The 17,553-nt window shown below is 37.1% G+C and overlaps 1 protein-coding gene across 5 annotated transcripts in view; it reads right to left on the bottom strand.

Moving 5' to 3' along the window:
- Window positions 1–16,945, bottom strand: part of WDSUB1 (WD repeat, sterile alpha motif and U-box domain containing 1) — a 53,838-nt gene extending 36,893 nt beyond the window's left edge. For 3 of the 5 annotated variants that reach the window (XM_028113040.2, XM_028113039.1, XM_088021686.1), the window contains exons 1-5: window positions 16,800–16,945; window positions 13,745–14,166; window positions 11,920–12,104; window positions 9,723–9,815; window positions 5,828–5,921 (exon numbers count right to left, since the gene is read on the bottom strand). In XM_028113040.2, the coding sequence (XP_027968841.1) occupies window positions 5,828–5,921; window positions 9,723–9,815; window positions 11,920–12,104; window positions 13,745–14,142 (770 nt within the window). In that variant the 5' untranslated portion in view covers window positions 14,143–14,166; window positions 16,800–16,945. The remainder of the gene's footprint in view (window positions 1–5,827; window positions 5,922–9,722; window positions 9,816–11,919; window positions 12,105–13,744; window positions 14,167–16,799) is intronic. The other 2 variants (XM_088021688.1, XM_088021689.1) reach the window with 2 other exon arrangements.
- Window positions 16,946–17,553: the final 608 nt, after the last annotated feature.

Below are 17,553 nucleotides of genomic sequence, written 5' to 3'. Positions count from 1 at the left end.
AATGCAATATCTAATAACCCTCTGTAATAAATAGCATCACATACTTTTAGGCTACTAAATGAACTGACCTGTTCTATAGGATTATGAACAATGTTGTAAAGAGAGAGGGGGGGAAAGATGATTTGAGTTTTGGAAAAGTGATCTTAAGCCTTCTCCTGCTAGTCATTACTGAGCAAGAGAAGGTTGTTTGTAAAACCACTCCAAATTCAAGACAATAAAACTCTATCCTTCACATTTATAAAACAGATAAAATATAAACAAACTTCTTATTGAGATGAGAGGACACTTCCCATCCTTTCTGGAATAAGGCTCCTGGCCTTTCTTCTCCCTCTCCTGCTTAGCAGAAAAAGAATGACAAATGACTAGAGTGTTTGGGGGAAGACGTTAGGTCATGTGGCCCAGCCCGTTCTGGATTTTCTTGTATCTGATCTACCCCTGCAGGGGAAGTCTGCAGTGGTCCATGCTGCCCAAGAACAGATAAGCAAGTCAGCTGCAGATCTACAGTCATGTTACCCAGTCTGTCTTACGTTTCTCTCTCATTGGTTTTTGACTCAAGAAGAGGAAAAGAAGATGCTATTTAGTGAACTCTTAAAAATGAGGAATTCTTAATCTCAGGAAACAAACTGAGGGTTGCTGGAGTGGTGGGGGGTGGGAGGGATGGGGTGGCTGGGTGATAAGACATTGGGGAGGGTATGTGCTATGGTGAGCGCTGTGAATTGTGTAAGACTGTTGAATCACAGACCTGGACCTCTGAAACAAATAATACATTATATGTTAAAAAAAAAAAAAAGAAGAAGAAGAAGATAGCAGGAAGGGAAAAATGAAGGGGGGGAAATCGGAGGGGGAGATGAACCATGAGAGACTATGGACTCTGAGAAACAAACTGAGGGTTCTAGAGGGGAGGGGGGTGGGGAGATGGGTTAGCCTGGTGATGGGTATTAAAGAGGGCACATATTGAATGGAGCACTGGGTGTTATATGCAAACAATGAATCATGGAACACTACATCAAAAACTAATGATGTAATGTATGGTGATTAACATGAAAAAAAAAACTCTAACAATGATGGGCATTTTAAAACTGGTTTCCAAGGATTCCAAAGAATCCTAACTACTAGAATTGAGAATAGAAAGAGGCAGTCCTATTTGAATTATGTCCTATTTTGAATTATGAAGACTGATCTTGCCTGCCTGAATAGAAGCTAATATATATATATAGATATATAATGTCCGTTTTATCTGGTTGATCAAGATCAGCAGAGTGGTACAAAAGACCAATTCTGCCAAGGGGCTAGAGGAAAGAGACAGAGAAAGATGGAGGGAAGAAGTTCCTACACATTTTGCTCCATCATGTGTGATGCCATCATAGCTCTGAGAGCTAATAGAATATGTGAAGCAGATACGAGAACCCATGTATTTTTTGCTAGCCCAGATACTGAAGAAATTTAAAAAAATAAAACAATCCACTCTTCTACTTTTTTATTTTCCCTAAGAAAAAAATGTTATGTTAACATGCATTGAGTTTATTTTTTTAATGAATTAAAAATATTTTAGAATTTTCTCAATTTTCAGTAAATAGCAATATATATATAACTCATGTAAGCCAAAGCTCCTTGAGGTCCTCAATAACTTTTAAGAACGTCAAAGAATCCTAAGACCAAAACATATGAGAACCATTGACCTAAATCACGGTTCAATTTCTGTACTTCACCTTTAGCACTCATCTCCTATAGCTAGGCAATGCATATTAGAATTGCTTTAAAAAGTTTCAATCATTTTCCTAAATCTATACAAAGTTGTAACAACATCCTAGGTCTCTATCATCTCTACAATCTATTTTTCCAGCCTCAATTCCCCTTATTCCTCCTTATAGTTATCATACATTTTAATCCACTCAAGAATTTCCTGCCTCTTGGAATCCCCCATTTCCCAATCCTCCCATATCTGCCTAAATTCCATGATGCCGTTTACACGGTCACCCCATATCTATGCCCTATACAACTTCCTTAGCACAACCTGACCTATAATCCCATTCCGCTGTCAATTCATTTTTCCTATGTAGCCATTTGTATTCAAATATCTTTTAACCTACTCACTTTTTCCCACTGTCTCCCTCTTTAGCATATGCATCCATTCCATTTTACCACTTTCAGTCGCAAAGGGAATCTATCATTGACCAATTAACTTGTTCTTTATCTACTCATGAAGTAGGGTTTAAACCTATCTCCCAATTTCCCTAAAAAGCTAAATGTTTATATTTCACCATCTTACATTTCCAACCCATTCTCTTGCCTATTTACCCAAATGAATTAAGACTATTCAGAAAAAATATATGAATGTGACCTAGAGCAATACCATATACCAAACAGTATGTAATAATGTAAAATTCCACTTATCCACAATGACTGGAAAGGTACATTTTAGTTAACATAAAATATTAAGATTGACATATATACAAGCTAATAAGGAATTATAATGCTATGAAATAGCATTTTTTAATAACAGTTTTATAACACAAAAACTATACTGAGTTTCACTTAACACTTCTTTCATGATTCAGAAGGCAAAGGCATGTCAGATCTTGCAATGAACATCAGGATAGAGACTTAAAACATCTTCAAGGGCACACTGTCTTATACTTCCTTTTATATGCCATAATGCAACTGGCAAAGACTTGGGCCCATAAGAGAGTCATAAATACTTGCTGACTTTCAGATCATCATTTTGTCAAGTAACCTCTTAAGAGTGAAATGCACAATATATCTCCCAAAACAACAGAAGGAAATCCAATTTTGCTTAAACTTTCACTGACTTCAATTCTAGGTCAAAAGAGAATTACTATATATGCTTTTTGAGGATGAACCATTTTCATCTTTTGAGATAAAATAATGACAACATAACTAATTTTTTGGTTTATTAGTTGGCAAGGATTGGAACATATGGGGAAAGAACAATCAGGCTTAGTCCAGAATATTTTAACTGATTGTTAGGAGTCTAAATATCTTGGCTGGAGCAAAAGCTGCTGTGAAGAGCCATGAATGTGGATTTCAATGCTATGGCCTGTGATATCAGATAGACAAGGGTGAGAAAATCCAATGGCACCAAGGAGAAAATATACCAAAGTATACAAATAGAATATAAAGTAACTAAATCATACTACTATGTACCAAACCAATTGCTTTACAGAACAAAGTTTTGAAAAATAAAAGCCAACGTTAAAATTTTCAACAGAGAACTAGAAGTCATAAAAAGTGACATAGTGGACCTGAAAAAATAGCCAAATACAAATTCCAGGACTGAAAAATAAAATAACACAAATTAAGGATTCACCAATGGCCCAGTTTAATATAACATATCAGATAAAGCTAAGGAGAGCATCAGCAAAGGGGAAACTACTCAGAATAAAACACAAGAAACGGGAGAATGAAAAATACAGAAGAGAAGAGAAAAGATATAAAGTTTACAGTAAGAAAGTATAGTTTGCATTTAATTGGAGTCCCAGATTTAGAGGTGAGAAAGGATAGTGGCAATATTTGAAGAGATAATAAGATTTTCCCCTTAACTGATGAATTATCATTTTATGTATTTAACAAACTCAGTGAATTCCAAAGCAAACTAAGTAAAAAGAAATCCAAATCTTGATACAAAGTATAAAAAAAAAAAAAAAACCCACAAACAGAAAGTTCTGTGAGTACCCAGTGAAAAAAATACAAGTTACATCCAAAGAAGCAACAGTTAGAATCAGGTTTCTCTATAGCAATGCACAAAAATAGTAAGTCCTGACTAAACTGTGTTTATTACAACAAAGCAAGGTTGGTTTAACATTTGAGAAATCAATATAACTTACCACCCTAACAGAATAAAAGAGAAAAATCATATGATTATTTCAAGAGAATCATAACACTTTTTCATGATAAAAACAAAACAAAACCTCTTACAAACTAGAAGGAACAGAAGAGCTAATAAAGTTTATCTCCCAAAACCTACAGTAATCACACTTAATAATGAAAGGTCTCCTTTACAAAGAGGAATCAGAGGTTGGCTGTTACATTGTTTCCATTATCCTGGTACTGTTAGCTAGTTCAATAAGGCATAGATGATGTCAAAGGCATACTGATTAGAATGGAAGAAACAAAAACCATCAACATGTGATATGATTTTGTACATAAATGCAAAAATTAAGATCCTTACAAGATCTTAATTCTGTCTTTCCATATACACATCCCTATATTAGCCATGTCTTTTATAATAGCAACAAAAAAATTAAGTGCCTAGAAATAAGTCTAGAAATTTCTAAGTGCTCAGAAATAAAAGATAAGGAGGACTTCTAAATAGAAGACAATTATTGAGAGAAGTCAAAACAAAAATAAATGGAGAAATATGCCACACTCATGGATTAAAAGACTCAATATCACAAAGATGTCAATTATCCCCAAATTTATCAGACTCAATATAACCCCAATCAAAATCCAACAGGTCTGTGTGTGTACAAAGGATAGCTGGAGGCAATCTCACAAGCTAACTCCAAAATTTATATGGAATGCCAAAATCCAGGAATAGCTAAAATATAAAGCCTTGGAAAGACAGAATGGTTTTAGAGCAAGGATAAATAGAACAATAGAATGAAACAGCAGGCTAAGAAAAAGATCCACACATATATGGTCAGTGATTTCTGACAAGGTAGCAGAACAACATGAGAAAAGATGATCTTTTCGATGGATATTACTGGGACAACTGGATATCCACATGGAAAGAAATAAAACTGGACTCCTACTGTACTGTACATAATACACACAAATCAAATCTGATAGGGGTAAAACAATGAAGGTTTTAGAAGACAATATAGGAAAATATCCTAACTCAGAACATAAACTTACTACACTAAAATTTAAGCTATGAAAAGAAAAATCCACAGAAGGGAAAAGATATTTGCAACATGTTTAACAAATAAGTGGCTCATATATGGAAATATAGAGACAATATATGTAATTTCAACAACTGATCAAAGAAAAAGATAATCCAGAACAAAAATGAGCAAGAGACATGAACAGGGACTTTATAAAAGAGGAAACACATGTGGCCAATAAACTTCTCAAAAGATTCTAACCTCATTGTTTTAGGGAAACGCAAATTAAAAACGCAGTTAAGATAACACTTCATATCCATAAGAATGGCTAAAATTAAAAAGACCAAAAATACTAAGTATAAGGAAAAGCTAGGATGTGAAACAACACAGCTATAGAGGAGTTCGACTACTTGGAAAACAATTTGATGTTACCTGCCAAAGTTGAAAATACAATTATTCTATGGCTCAGAAATTCTATTCCTGTGTATTTTTCCTACAAAAATGCATGAACATGTACACTAGAAGACACAGATAGATTCAATTATTATAATGCTCCCAAACTGAAAATAATCCACATATTTGACATTAAAATGGGTAAGTTATAGTATACACATTCAATGGAATATTACATAGCAATGAAAACCCACAAGTCACAGTTGTATGCATTAATGTGAATGGATGTCCCAAACATCATGTTGACTAAGGGAAGCCAGACACAAAATAATACACATTATATGATTTAAGTCAGTTTAAAAGAAAAAAGTGATACTGTAGATGACCTGAGGTGCTGTCATGCTAAAGGGGCACCTGAAAGGGGAGGATCTTGGAGCAGAACCAGTGATATTCCGTTTCTTGGACTGAGTAGTGCTTACACAGGTTTATATCCATTTATCAAGCTGTTCTCTTATGTTTTATGTACTTTTCTGTATATCTGTTCTATTTCATATCAAAATGGTTTAAGGAAATTAAACTAAATAGCTTACCCTGAGACCAGCATCTGCCCATTATGAGAAAAAGCACAAGCCAGAACAGGAGCACAGTGCCCATTCAGTGTACTTTTATATTTTAATTCAAAACCTGCAAATAATAAGGCAAGAAAAATTAGCAAGCTGACTATAATTAGAATTTATATTTTTAAGTCAAAACTATTTCACTCATTTATTTTAATAAAATATCTTTAAGTGCCTAAAGAATAAAAAATGAAAAAATCTTCACGCAACTCAGGTATCAGAATGCAGTGTGATTAAGTGGTTTCAAATGTTCAGTAATGGGTAAAGAAAATGGTGCACTCAGCAAAGGTGGGGGGATTATAATGATCAAGTACTTTTAAAATTTAAAATTTTAAACTCTATAAAAGACATAAAAATATAACATTTTAAACTAATCTAAAATTTTAAACTATTAAGACAGTCTTGTCATCTAATTTTTAAAAATATAGAATCCATATTGGGTGCCTCACTGGCTCCGTCAGTGGAGCATGTGACTCTTGATCTCAGGGGCAAAGTTTGAGCCCCACTCTGGGTGTGGAGCCCACTTATAAATAAAATTAAATATGTAATGTGTATATATACACATTGGTGCACCAAAAAGATCACTTTTTAAAACCTGGTATCAAGAAAATATTTTCTCAGGGGTGTTTGGGTGGCTCAGTCATTAAGCATTTGCCTTTGGCTCAGGTCATGATCCCAGGGTCCTGGGCTCAAGCCCCGCATCGGGCTCCTGCTCCACGAGAAGCCTGCTTCTCCCTCTCCCGCTCCCCCTGCTTGTGTTCCCTCTCTCGCTATGTCTCTCTGTCAAATAAATAAATCTTAAAAAAAGAAAAAAAGAAAATATTTTCCATTCCATAAATTAAAAATAATAAATAATTTATACATCTTACAATTCCAATTATATATTCTAATACTCCGACAAAGTATGGTAACACTAATATCCTTTTTATGCTTTCTGTAATTACTGAAAAGAAGTATCACAGCTATCTTAAAGCTAAACCACTGGAATTCAATATATTTTAGTGACAATCTATAAAAATGACTATTAAGAAGTTGACCTGAGGAGATAAGGAAGTGAAATCTATTAATTTTCTCAGAATAAAAACTTTTTTGAAGGGTTAATGGCTCTTAAGATAACAGCATTTAATTAAACAAAAAGATCATTAGAGCAGGTAAAAGTTTTAATAAATAGAAAAGTATTATTACTAAATATACACTTTATTTCTATTCAAAATAGAAAAAAAAAACATGTATTTTTTATCTGGGAGAGGAGATGTGGTCACTGAATGCACCGTGGAACATATAGATCAGGAACTGGCACAATCAAACACAGCAAAAATGTTAATAAGCTGTAAAACACATGAAGACCAGTAAAACTTGGAGTATCACCATAGGCTAAATTCTCAAGTATAAGATCCATAAGTCTATCTACTCCTCCCTAACAAATAAACAATTAAAAAAATTAGGAGCAAATGATGATAAACACTTTATAAAAAAGCTTTGATGGTGCAGGTTTATAAACTGTTGTTTTTCAAAAGAGTCACTGTAAAAACACATTTTCCAGGAATGCATGACACGTTTTACTTTTGAACAACTATTAAAGACATATTTAGAACATACAATATATGACTATATTCATGGATTATCATAAGAATTTTACTTTGGCAGGAGTAAAAGACAGGATAGACCAGAGTTCGCTGGTATGTCATTGAACACATTAAGAGTGACTAAATATAACCTAACAGGCAATAAATTAACTGAATTTCCACAAAGAAATATTTATTTCCTGATAATGGGCTCTTCTCTATACACTGGTACAACGACAAAGATTTTCTCTTTGCTCAAACTCTAGCCAGGCTCTTCTGAGCCCTCTTCTCACTAAGGCCCTGATCTTGGCCTATAAAGACTTACACTAACATAGGTTCTGACAGCTCAAGGCTGCATGCCTAGGATAACCCTAGTCCCCTTAAAGTACCTGCCTGAGAAAACTCAAGGCTGCCAATAGAATTTACTGTTCGTTCCAGCCAACACATGATGATAGATAGGACCCCTGTCTCCCACTCTGTGGGGGGTAGGAGCCTAATCTCCCTAGATGCCAATTAGCAAACCCAGATGAGTTTCACATGATCCCCATCCTTCCTGTCACTGACCTGTCCTTATTCCCTCATTCTCCCTTCAAAATGCCCAGTCACCTCTGTATAAACTGAAGCTGAGCAAAGTTCACAGTGGACTCTACTCCCTATTGCAACAGTACACTACTGGGTAAAGTCTATCCTTGTATTTTAGTGTCCAGCTTTGTTCATCTTTGACAATAATTGTCAACAAAATGCAGTTTGTAATTTAACTGAAGCTTATCAGATAACAATACAGTAAGAATATTTTTAGGCATTTGAAGATGGCCAATTGACCATATAATTTCAGAGTTCCCACTAAAATGAAAGCAAAAGAATTAATAAAGATATAAAAGCACATCAATGAAGAAAATGGAAAGAGAGGCATCAGCAATCCAGAAACTGAAGCCAGTTTTGGGAAGGCAGAAAGCAAATTAACTGACGAGGTAGTATAGAGGAGTAACAGCCCAGGGTGCAAAGGGAGGGGTGACAGCCAAGAAGAAAGTTAATCTGTCCTAGAATACCCTAAAAGATTTAGGACTATCACCAGCTAGGGAAAAGGAAAATCAGAGTAACACAGATATCAACCTGAAGACAAAAAAGTTAGCAAAAAAGTCTGTCGATGAAACACTCGGTGTCCACTCCAATCCCTCCCTCATCCCACCCACACATAGCATGTTGCACAAAAGCCAGATGCTTCTCTCCAGGAAAAACATTTCTAGGGAAAATAACGGCTTTCTGGGGAGCTCCTTGGCAGCTCCAGGGCAATTCCCTAAGCCCCTAAACCTCTCCAGTAAGGGCCAACAACCCACTTCCTCATCCTAAAGGGAAGCCAGAAACAACAAACCACTATATGAACAGAGCTTCTAAATATCTTATTATTGCCTAATTCTTAAATGTCAGTGGAATAAATACAAGGATCACCAGACATCTGAAGCAGGTAACCATATGAAAGAGAAAGATCAGAGTAAACAAAAAAAGACTCAAGAGCAAACAAAGATAATCAGGAAACAAGAGGGAACAACAAAACAAAAAGCCTCTAACTGATATCCTGAGTTTTGAGATGATCTTGCATTCATAAAACAAAAGGAGGACACTGAGAAAAAGAAACTGTGAAAAAGATGAACTTATAGAAATTGAAAATATGATGGAATAAAAAATACAAAAGGTTAAAAGATAAAGTTAAGGAATGTTTCCATTAAGTATGAAGAAAAAGAGATAAATGTGGTGGTGGGGGGGTGACATATGGAAAGAAATCAGGAGTTCCAACACTCAATTAATGAGTTATTAAAAAGAGAGGAAATGGGGAAGAAATTATTAAAGAAATAACTTAAAGGAATACTGTTTTCCAAAACCGAACAATCTAAGTTTCTTGAGTGAAGGATCACCTGAAGGAATAGTGCATTACATGGAGGAAAGACCTCCCTGCACTGTCAAAAAACAGTCACTATAGTGAAAAAAATCTAAAATATGGTGGTAAAATAATATTTATACAAACGGAAAACCACCAAGAGTTGCAAACAGATAAAGTGCAAAATGGTTACCTCTGGTCAGCAGGAATGTGGTGGTGGTGGTGGTGTTGAGGTCATGATCAGCTGTGAGCATCTAATTTTTAAATCATGTATATGTATGTAATTACTCTGCTTAAAATTTATTAAAACATACTTTTATAATCACTTAGATATCCAGAGTTCCTTAAGTAAAAAGATTAATTAAAACAGAAATTCTATCTGAATCGCAAATAATTTTAGAGAACTACTGGTTGAATATATACATACCTAAAATATGGGTAAAAGAAACCACCCAAATTTTGATCTGGCAATCCTGACCACATGATGCCAATCGAAAAAACTGAAGACCTTGCTCTCCATCTAAAAATGTAAATTTGTTAAAAATAAATACACAAGAATTGATAAAACATTTAAACCAAAACATTTTCAACTTCATATATTGAGATCTGTTAATTCTATCTATTCATTTAAACCATATTCAAAAGCAGTATTAACTAAACGTAAACCACAGAATGAAATGTTGACTAAAGAATTTATTTTAAATAAGGATTAAACAAGAATTTATTTTAAACAAAGGATTATAACCCTGGCCACTGAAGTTACTACAACAAAATGCCTTTTTATTTACCTTCCACTAAGAATATAAACTCAAGGCTCCATGGGCGGATATTGACTCACTAAGCCTGGGGCATCCTCCAACCCAATTTTAAAGTCTATAAGGCTAGCACTGATGGGAAAAATTGGGGAGAAAAGTTATGAGTGTTAAATGTTTAATTATTCCCAACTTTTTTTTTTTAAAGGACATACCCACTTCTTAAAAGCTTAGTCTAATGGCCTAAATCGACAGGAAGAGGGCATGGAAGGTCTGCATTGAGGACCCTCCCAGATCTCACCCTATATGTATCCTTTATAATAAAGTTGTAATTGTAAGTATAGCCAAAAAAAAAAAAAAGCTTAGTCTATAATTCACATGGAATAATAATGAGAGATTTTTTCCCCCTATTTGATTTAATCAAGACAAAGGCTGGAATTATATAAATCCAAAATAACATTGATTCAGTCTGTTTTATTTGGTAGAAATTGTCCAAGTCAGGGAAAGTAACCAGCAAATTTGGTGTCACAAAAAATCCACTAGTTTTTAATGCTGAGAAAATTTCAGTGTATAATTATATATACACTAGATAAGTTCCTAAATATTTGTGGCTAATGTAAATATCGATATCCTCAAGCCAATTTTACATGAGTTCCACCTAACATCATAGATGTAGTTTCATCAAAGGAAGTTTTGGTACTGATACATACTAAGATACAATTATGTGCGTTAGAGCAGGGGAGGCTCATCTGAAGTGATGTTTTTACCTGAAATCTAAAGGATAACTAACAGTGAACCAGGTGAAGGGTCCACATGTAAAACCCTTGGAAAAATCTTAGAAACATTCAAGGAACAAAAGGAGGGCAGTGTTGCAAGAGAATGTCTGAGGCCAAGTGTGTGTTGAGAGGAGGCAAACAGAATGCGTCTGGTACTTACAGGCTTTGTGTTTTGGATTTGCTATTTTATACCTTAATCTTATTTTAATCAGCCACTGGTGGGTTTGAAATAGGGGAGTGCCAAAACCATCCTGCCCACCTTCTGGACCTGAGCTGTCCAATAAGGTAGTCACTAGCCACCTGTGGCTACTGGACACTTGAAATGTGGCTAGAACAAATTTAAACATGACATAATATACACACCAGATTTCAAAAACCTAGTACCAAAAAATAGTAAAATATTTTAAGTGTTACTATCAATTATTGAAATATTTTATATATGAGTAAAATAAATTAAAATTAGTTTTACCTACAACTAAAAAGTCTTAAATCTACAATGTAGCTCACATTATATTGTTAATAGGACAGCACTGGTGGTGTAACAGGACTTGAGGCAGCAAAAGCATAACTCCCACCCTTCACGGAGGATGAAATAGAAGAGAGCTTCCCAATTCACTGTTATCTATTTAAAACCAAGAGTCTGTCTATATTCAGGAGTTTGTATTTCTGACTGTGTTGTCAAACATCTTAGTTTATAAATTTAGCTTTTGGAAGATTAAATTAGTAAACTGAAATTTTAGCTTCTGTTTCCAATTTCTTTAATTTCACATTTCTCTTTGAAGATCAATATACTGTATTTTAAAATCCACAGCACAACCAATAGGGTTAGGTCCTCTAAGTTACCATATTCAAGGAATCCAGATCTACTATACAAAGTTGAGTCATCCCCAACACATACTAAAGAACATAATTTTCCCTTATGACATTTCTTCATGATTTCATTTTGGTCAAGATAAAGGACAAGATTCCTTAAAAGGAATGAATTTAAAGGGCTTCTCATTTATGAAAGATGAAATGAAAATGAATAAAAGAATTAAAAGTCATACACAAATTACAAATAGGAACTACTAGGGCTTAAGAGATTAAAATAACCAACCAGCAACTGGCTGTGAAGAAAAATCACAGCAGGTAATTCCAAGATCATGTGCTTTTTCACTATGTAGACACCTCATTTTATCATCCCACACTGTTAAATCTCCACATGAAGAGCCAGTGACAAAGAGGTTTCCATTTGGAGAAAATGCACAGGCCACCAAGGAGCCATCCTTAACACTACCACATCTGAAATAAAAGCAAAAAAAGGGGAGGGAAGGGGTTTCATTTCATTTCAGAGTATCTTTTACTTTATATTACAATTTCTAACAGGAGCTTGCTATAGGAAAAACAGGAAAAATGGCTATCAGAGAATTAGAACGGGCAATAGATGTCTATAGAAATATCATATGCTATAAACTGAGATATGCTTTTTCAAAAAAAGGGTTTAAACATTATCTTAAGTAATATATTCAAGCCTAAACTATACAGATCCAAACCAAAGTCCATGTATCTTCATGTTTTTCCGTATGGCAAGTCTGTATGAACACATTAAAATCTACAAAACTTAAAAAAAAGCTCTGACAACCAAAATATCAACTATAGTCACACATTTTTTTAAAAAACTATTTTTATTGGAAAGCATGTTATTGGGGTCAAAAGTACTTTCAACTTTTGTATTAAAATCACCCAGAAGCATCATCTTCAAATATAAAATATAAATATAAACTCTTTATGAAAAGAAAATGCTGTGAACAAGTTAAAATTATCTTGGGAACATAAGGAAGCAATGTGCTGACAATATTAATTTTCTCAATTAGGAAAAATAAACTTGTAAAAGCCTAACAATTAGTGCAGGGTCCCATGCAGGGCTTAAATCTACTGCAGCGTTATCTTTTTACAGTATACATTAGGGAAGTAATGGTAGAGAGGCAGAATTCATCACCTGATAAGTGAAAAAGAAAATTTCTTAGTTGACAGCTATATTTCATTCACATAAAAAAAATCTTGAGATTCCATTCCTTCTGAGCTGTCTCTTTAAATGGTTCATTAATGCCACTTAAAACACATCACCTTCTTCAACCCACAGACCTAAATCTAATGAGCAACAGTTGTTTACCAGCTGGCATGTGCTCTGAATGATTCAGGGGCAGGAGAAAGTATATTGGGCTATTTTACTTGGTAACATTTAAAAGTTTATGGTGTTTAATGTACTTAATGTCACTGAACTGTACACTTAAAAATGGTTAAAATGGTAAACTTTATGTGATATATATTTCACCATAACATACATAAAGGTACATAGCTTTCATGTTGGCAAGTTGCAACAGAACATTGTCAGTATAAATTAATTGATGTATTTTCATCTAAAAGGAGTTTTTCAGGTGTTTTTTTTAAAAAATGTTAACACCACACTTATCACAAGGTTCTTTCTTCTGGGGTTGATCATTTGCCCAGCAAGAATCCTAGTCAGGAAACAGCTGTGCTTCTCAGGTGAGACTTACCTACCATTACTCTATTACTGCGAACGCTTGAGTCATGAGTGACAAAAATAAAGCCTAAAATTACTGAATCTTATTCAAAAGACTGTTTTCTTCATCTAGCTCTTAAAGTAGAAATCCATAAAAATCTAATAAGATTAACTCTTATTTTACAAGAGAAAGACTGGAAATTTAAAACTCTCAGGGCCAAGAAAATCTACAAAACCCATATTAAACATGTGTTTTTATGACCTTCAGAAGACAGGTCAAAATGTCTTTTCTTGTTATATCTGAAAATTATCTGCTCCTTAAAGTCATCAAAGTATTCTGCTTTCTATTTTTATTTATTTATTTTTTTGGCAGACTTGTTAATAGGATTAGAATCGGAAAGGGTTTAAGTACTCATACCTATATAACTTGTATGTCTGGGCATTCCATAAAACAACCGTTCCATCAGCTGCCCCTGATACCAAACAAGTGGAGTCTGGGGAAAACCGGCACACCCTCACGGGACTACCAGTGGGCTGTTCCATCACTGCCAAAGTCTCTCCATTGTGAGTGTTCCATAGGACAGTGGTACCATCTGTTGAACAGGAAGCCAAAACATGTCCTGAAGGGGAGAAGCAGCAGCAGTGGACAGCATAGGTGTGAAACTTCAATGGCGAGTGGGGCAGCTCAGTAAAGTCACTTAGGGAGTACAGGCGAATTGTTTTGTCCAAAGAGCAAGTAGCCAAGAGGGAAGAGGAGAACGCACAGCAGTTGACATCATCACCATGATCGGCTAACGTGTGAATTAGTTTCACCATGTTCTTTATTTGAAGTAAAATGTCCTGCAATTTTTAAATAAAGGTTACTTCATCCTTAGAATCAAATAAATGTAACTCAAATCCATATAAAAGAGTCAAAATCAATTTAAGGATTTGCTCAAAGCTCCTACATTCATATTTTTAAAAGGACAAATTATTATACCTGAGATAAGAATAATTTGGAGAGAAAACATCAATTAAGACTATAAAGTTTAATGAGGATCACAGTCACAACTGACACACCAATAAAGTTCCATTAACTCCTGAAAAAGAACCTTGTCAAATAACTTCAAACTGATTTGACACTAAATACCCAAAACACTGGGTATTTATTTCACCTCTAAAGCCTTTCTCTTAACTAATTACTTCTCAAAAATGCCTCATTCCTGATTTGCTAATCTCAAGTCAAAAAGATTTTCCACTTTTTTTTTTTTAAGATTTTATTTATTTATTCATGAGAGACGAGAGAGAGAGAGAGGCAGAGGGAGAAGCAGGCTCCCAAGGAGCAGGGAGCCCGATGCGGGACTCGATCCCAGGACCCTGGGATCATGACCCGAGCCGAAGGCAGATGCTTAACCATCTGAGCCACCCAGGCACCCAGATTTTCCACTCTTAACTGTCTTGGCTGCTCCTTCCACAGAACGGAGCCAAGGCTCTACAGCTCTGCCTTTGAGATGCATTAACTGTCCCGTTCACTCATAAAAACTAAGAAATGGTTTCATTCAAAATTTCAGCGGCAGTGCTGAAAGCTCCCATGTCATGGTCGGCCACCTTGTTTGATAAAGAACAGAATGATATAAAAGATTTGAGGTCAAGAACCAGTTTAATAAATCCAAGGAAACCAAAGAGAAAGAGTGGCAAAAAAATGAACATGGCCAGACTGCACTTAAGAACAAATTTACAAATTTCGATTAAAATCCAAACCTTTCAGCACAGCTTACAAAATGCTGTTATGTATGATCTGGCTCTTGCCTGCCTACTTCTCAGATCTGAAGTCCGGCCCCTTCCCCTTTCCCTCACTTCCTTCCAGCCTGCCTGGTCAAATGGATTGTCTTAGATCTTCACAAAGCTGTTTTCCCAGGCTGAAATTCTCTTCCCTTTGCTTTTGGGATACTATTTCTCATTCAGATCTCAACTCCAGTGTCTCCCCTCAGAGGGGGTTTCCTAGTCTAAAGCAGCCACCCTCCAGGCTAATATATCACCCTGTTTTGTTTTTTTTTTTTAAGATTTTATTTATGTGACAGATAAAGACAGAGTGACAGAAGGACCACAAGCAGGGGGAGTGGGAGTGGGAGAGGGAGAAGCAGGCTTCCCGCGGAGCAGGGAGCCTGATGTGGGGCTCGATCCCAGGACCCTGGATCATGACCTGAGCCGAAGGCAGACGTTTAACAACTGAGCCACCCAGGCGCCCCTGTATCACCTTGTTTTAATCCTCAGTGTACCAATTACCACCATCTGATCTATTTGTCTCCCCACCACTAAAATGTAAATTCCAAAGGAGTGGAGATCCTGTCCATCTTCCTCATTTCTGTATCCATGGCACATAAAACAGTGTCAGACACCTAACATGCTCAAATATTTCTTTCCAAATCCGCTTGAGTTCTACCTCTAAATTTCATATATAAACAATATAAAATTATCAGAAAACTTAAAGCTACCAATACTTAAAAAAAATCCAGCAGTGGAAAAATAATGCCAAATGAAACAATAATCGGCCCTGAAGGAATAGGTATACTCTTAAGATTGTAATTCATAATCCCTTGTTCCAATGTTATTTGCACAACTCTTTACAAATAGATGGAGCTTATCTTTTCCAATATTTATTGTATCCCAAAACTTCAGCCTCTTTTTTCCAAACATAAATTTCAATAACGTCTAAATAACACGCAAAAAACAACAAAAACAAGCCACGAAATGTCCTGGTGGATTGTCACCTACATTACCGCACGGAAAACAAGCAAGATCATGAGGTCTTTCTGAAGAACTCCCAAATCCCAACTGTGCAAGTGCGCTAGGTAATCTTGCAAACAAACTTTGGCTTCCACACCCTTGTGGCACCCAGCTCCCTTTGCAGTTCTAGGCCAAACAGTTGAAGAACAGAGACATAATCACTTGGAATGAACAGTATGTTTTTGAAAAGCACTCTCAAGCCTACCACCACCTGCCTCGGGGTTGTGGGCATCCACTCAGCCGTCACTCCGAAGGCTCAATCCCTGGGCTGGTCAACTTGCCGGTGTCGACACACGCATCCCTATCTAATCCAAAGCAAACGGAAATGTGCCCCAAATCTCCCCAAATAAAGCCCCGCGACCTACTCCCCCCACACGCAGGGACCAAAGGTGTACCCCACTCTCAGAGCCGGCCGGGCCTCGGCGAACTGAGCCACCCAGGCTGGCGGGCGGACAGCTGACGGGGAGCCGGGCCTTCCCGGGCGGCGGCATCCGACCCGGCCCAGCTGCGGCATCCACGCAACGCCCGCAGGCCCCGCCCGGCCCCCGGCCCCCGGCCCCCGGCCCTGGCCGCACCGCCGCGCCCCGCTCCCGTCCAGGTCCTGGCTGGCCCCCGCCGCGCGCTTGGAACCAGACGGCGAGAACCATACGGTTCAAACACCCCGAGTAGGGAGGCTCCCCGAGCTGATCCCAGCGGTGCTCTCCCACCTGCTGCCGCCGCTGCTCAACCTGCCCACGCACGCGGCCACGTCCACGTCGAAGACCCAAGGCGCGCGGGATCCGCCCTCAAGTGCCCCAGGGCGCGCGGGGGCCACGTGACGCGCAGGTGAGGCGGGCGGGGCAGGCAACCCCGGAAACCCTAAGAGAAAGGGAACAGGCCCCGCCCCAAACACGCCCCGCGCCAGCGCGCATGCGTGGTCTCCCACACCTCCGCTGCGGGCGTCTCTTAATTTTGGCCCTAGATCAGCCTGACTTCAGTTTTGGGAAGAATCTTTATTTGCAGTGTTTTCCCAGCTGGGGAAGCTGAAGTCCCAGGGATTAACGAGTGCCTGAAATATGGTTTTAAAGGTGGCATTGTATCAACTGTCTGGTTATTGCCGCTCAGGGTTTTTGAATCTCCTTCCTCTCCGGTATTTCTCCCCTGTATTCTGTTCTCTGACCTCCGTGATTGCTCTTTTCTGTTTAGGCTAGCTCTATCCTCAGCGGAAGGATTAAGACAAGACAGCTACTACATACAGTTAAAGTATTCCACACGGAAAATATCTATACAATAGAAAGCTATTTAATTTAAGAGAATAGATGTGAAAGTAAGCCACATCTCAATTATGTTATGCCTCAATCTTTAATCCTTAATCTGTTTAGGCTAGCTCTATCTTCACCACAACCTGCTGTTTCCCACATCTCTTCAGGGCAGTCCGCTCGCCCCTGAATCCCAGGGCCCTGTTCACTGGACAGAAACCAA

Source organism: Eumetopias jubatus, unplaced genomic scaffold (genome assembly GCF_037043125.1).
Source record: "Eumetopias jubatus isolate StellerSeaLion01/CBP00866 unplaced genomic scaffold, mEumJub1_p1.0 scaffold_3, whole genome shotgun sequence".
Taxonomy (NCBI): Eukaryota; Metazoa; Chordata; class Mammalia; order Carnivora; family Otariidae; genus Eumetopias; species Eumetopias jubatus.
This window is presented reverse-complemented; position numbering and strand designations above follow the sequence as displayed.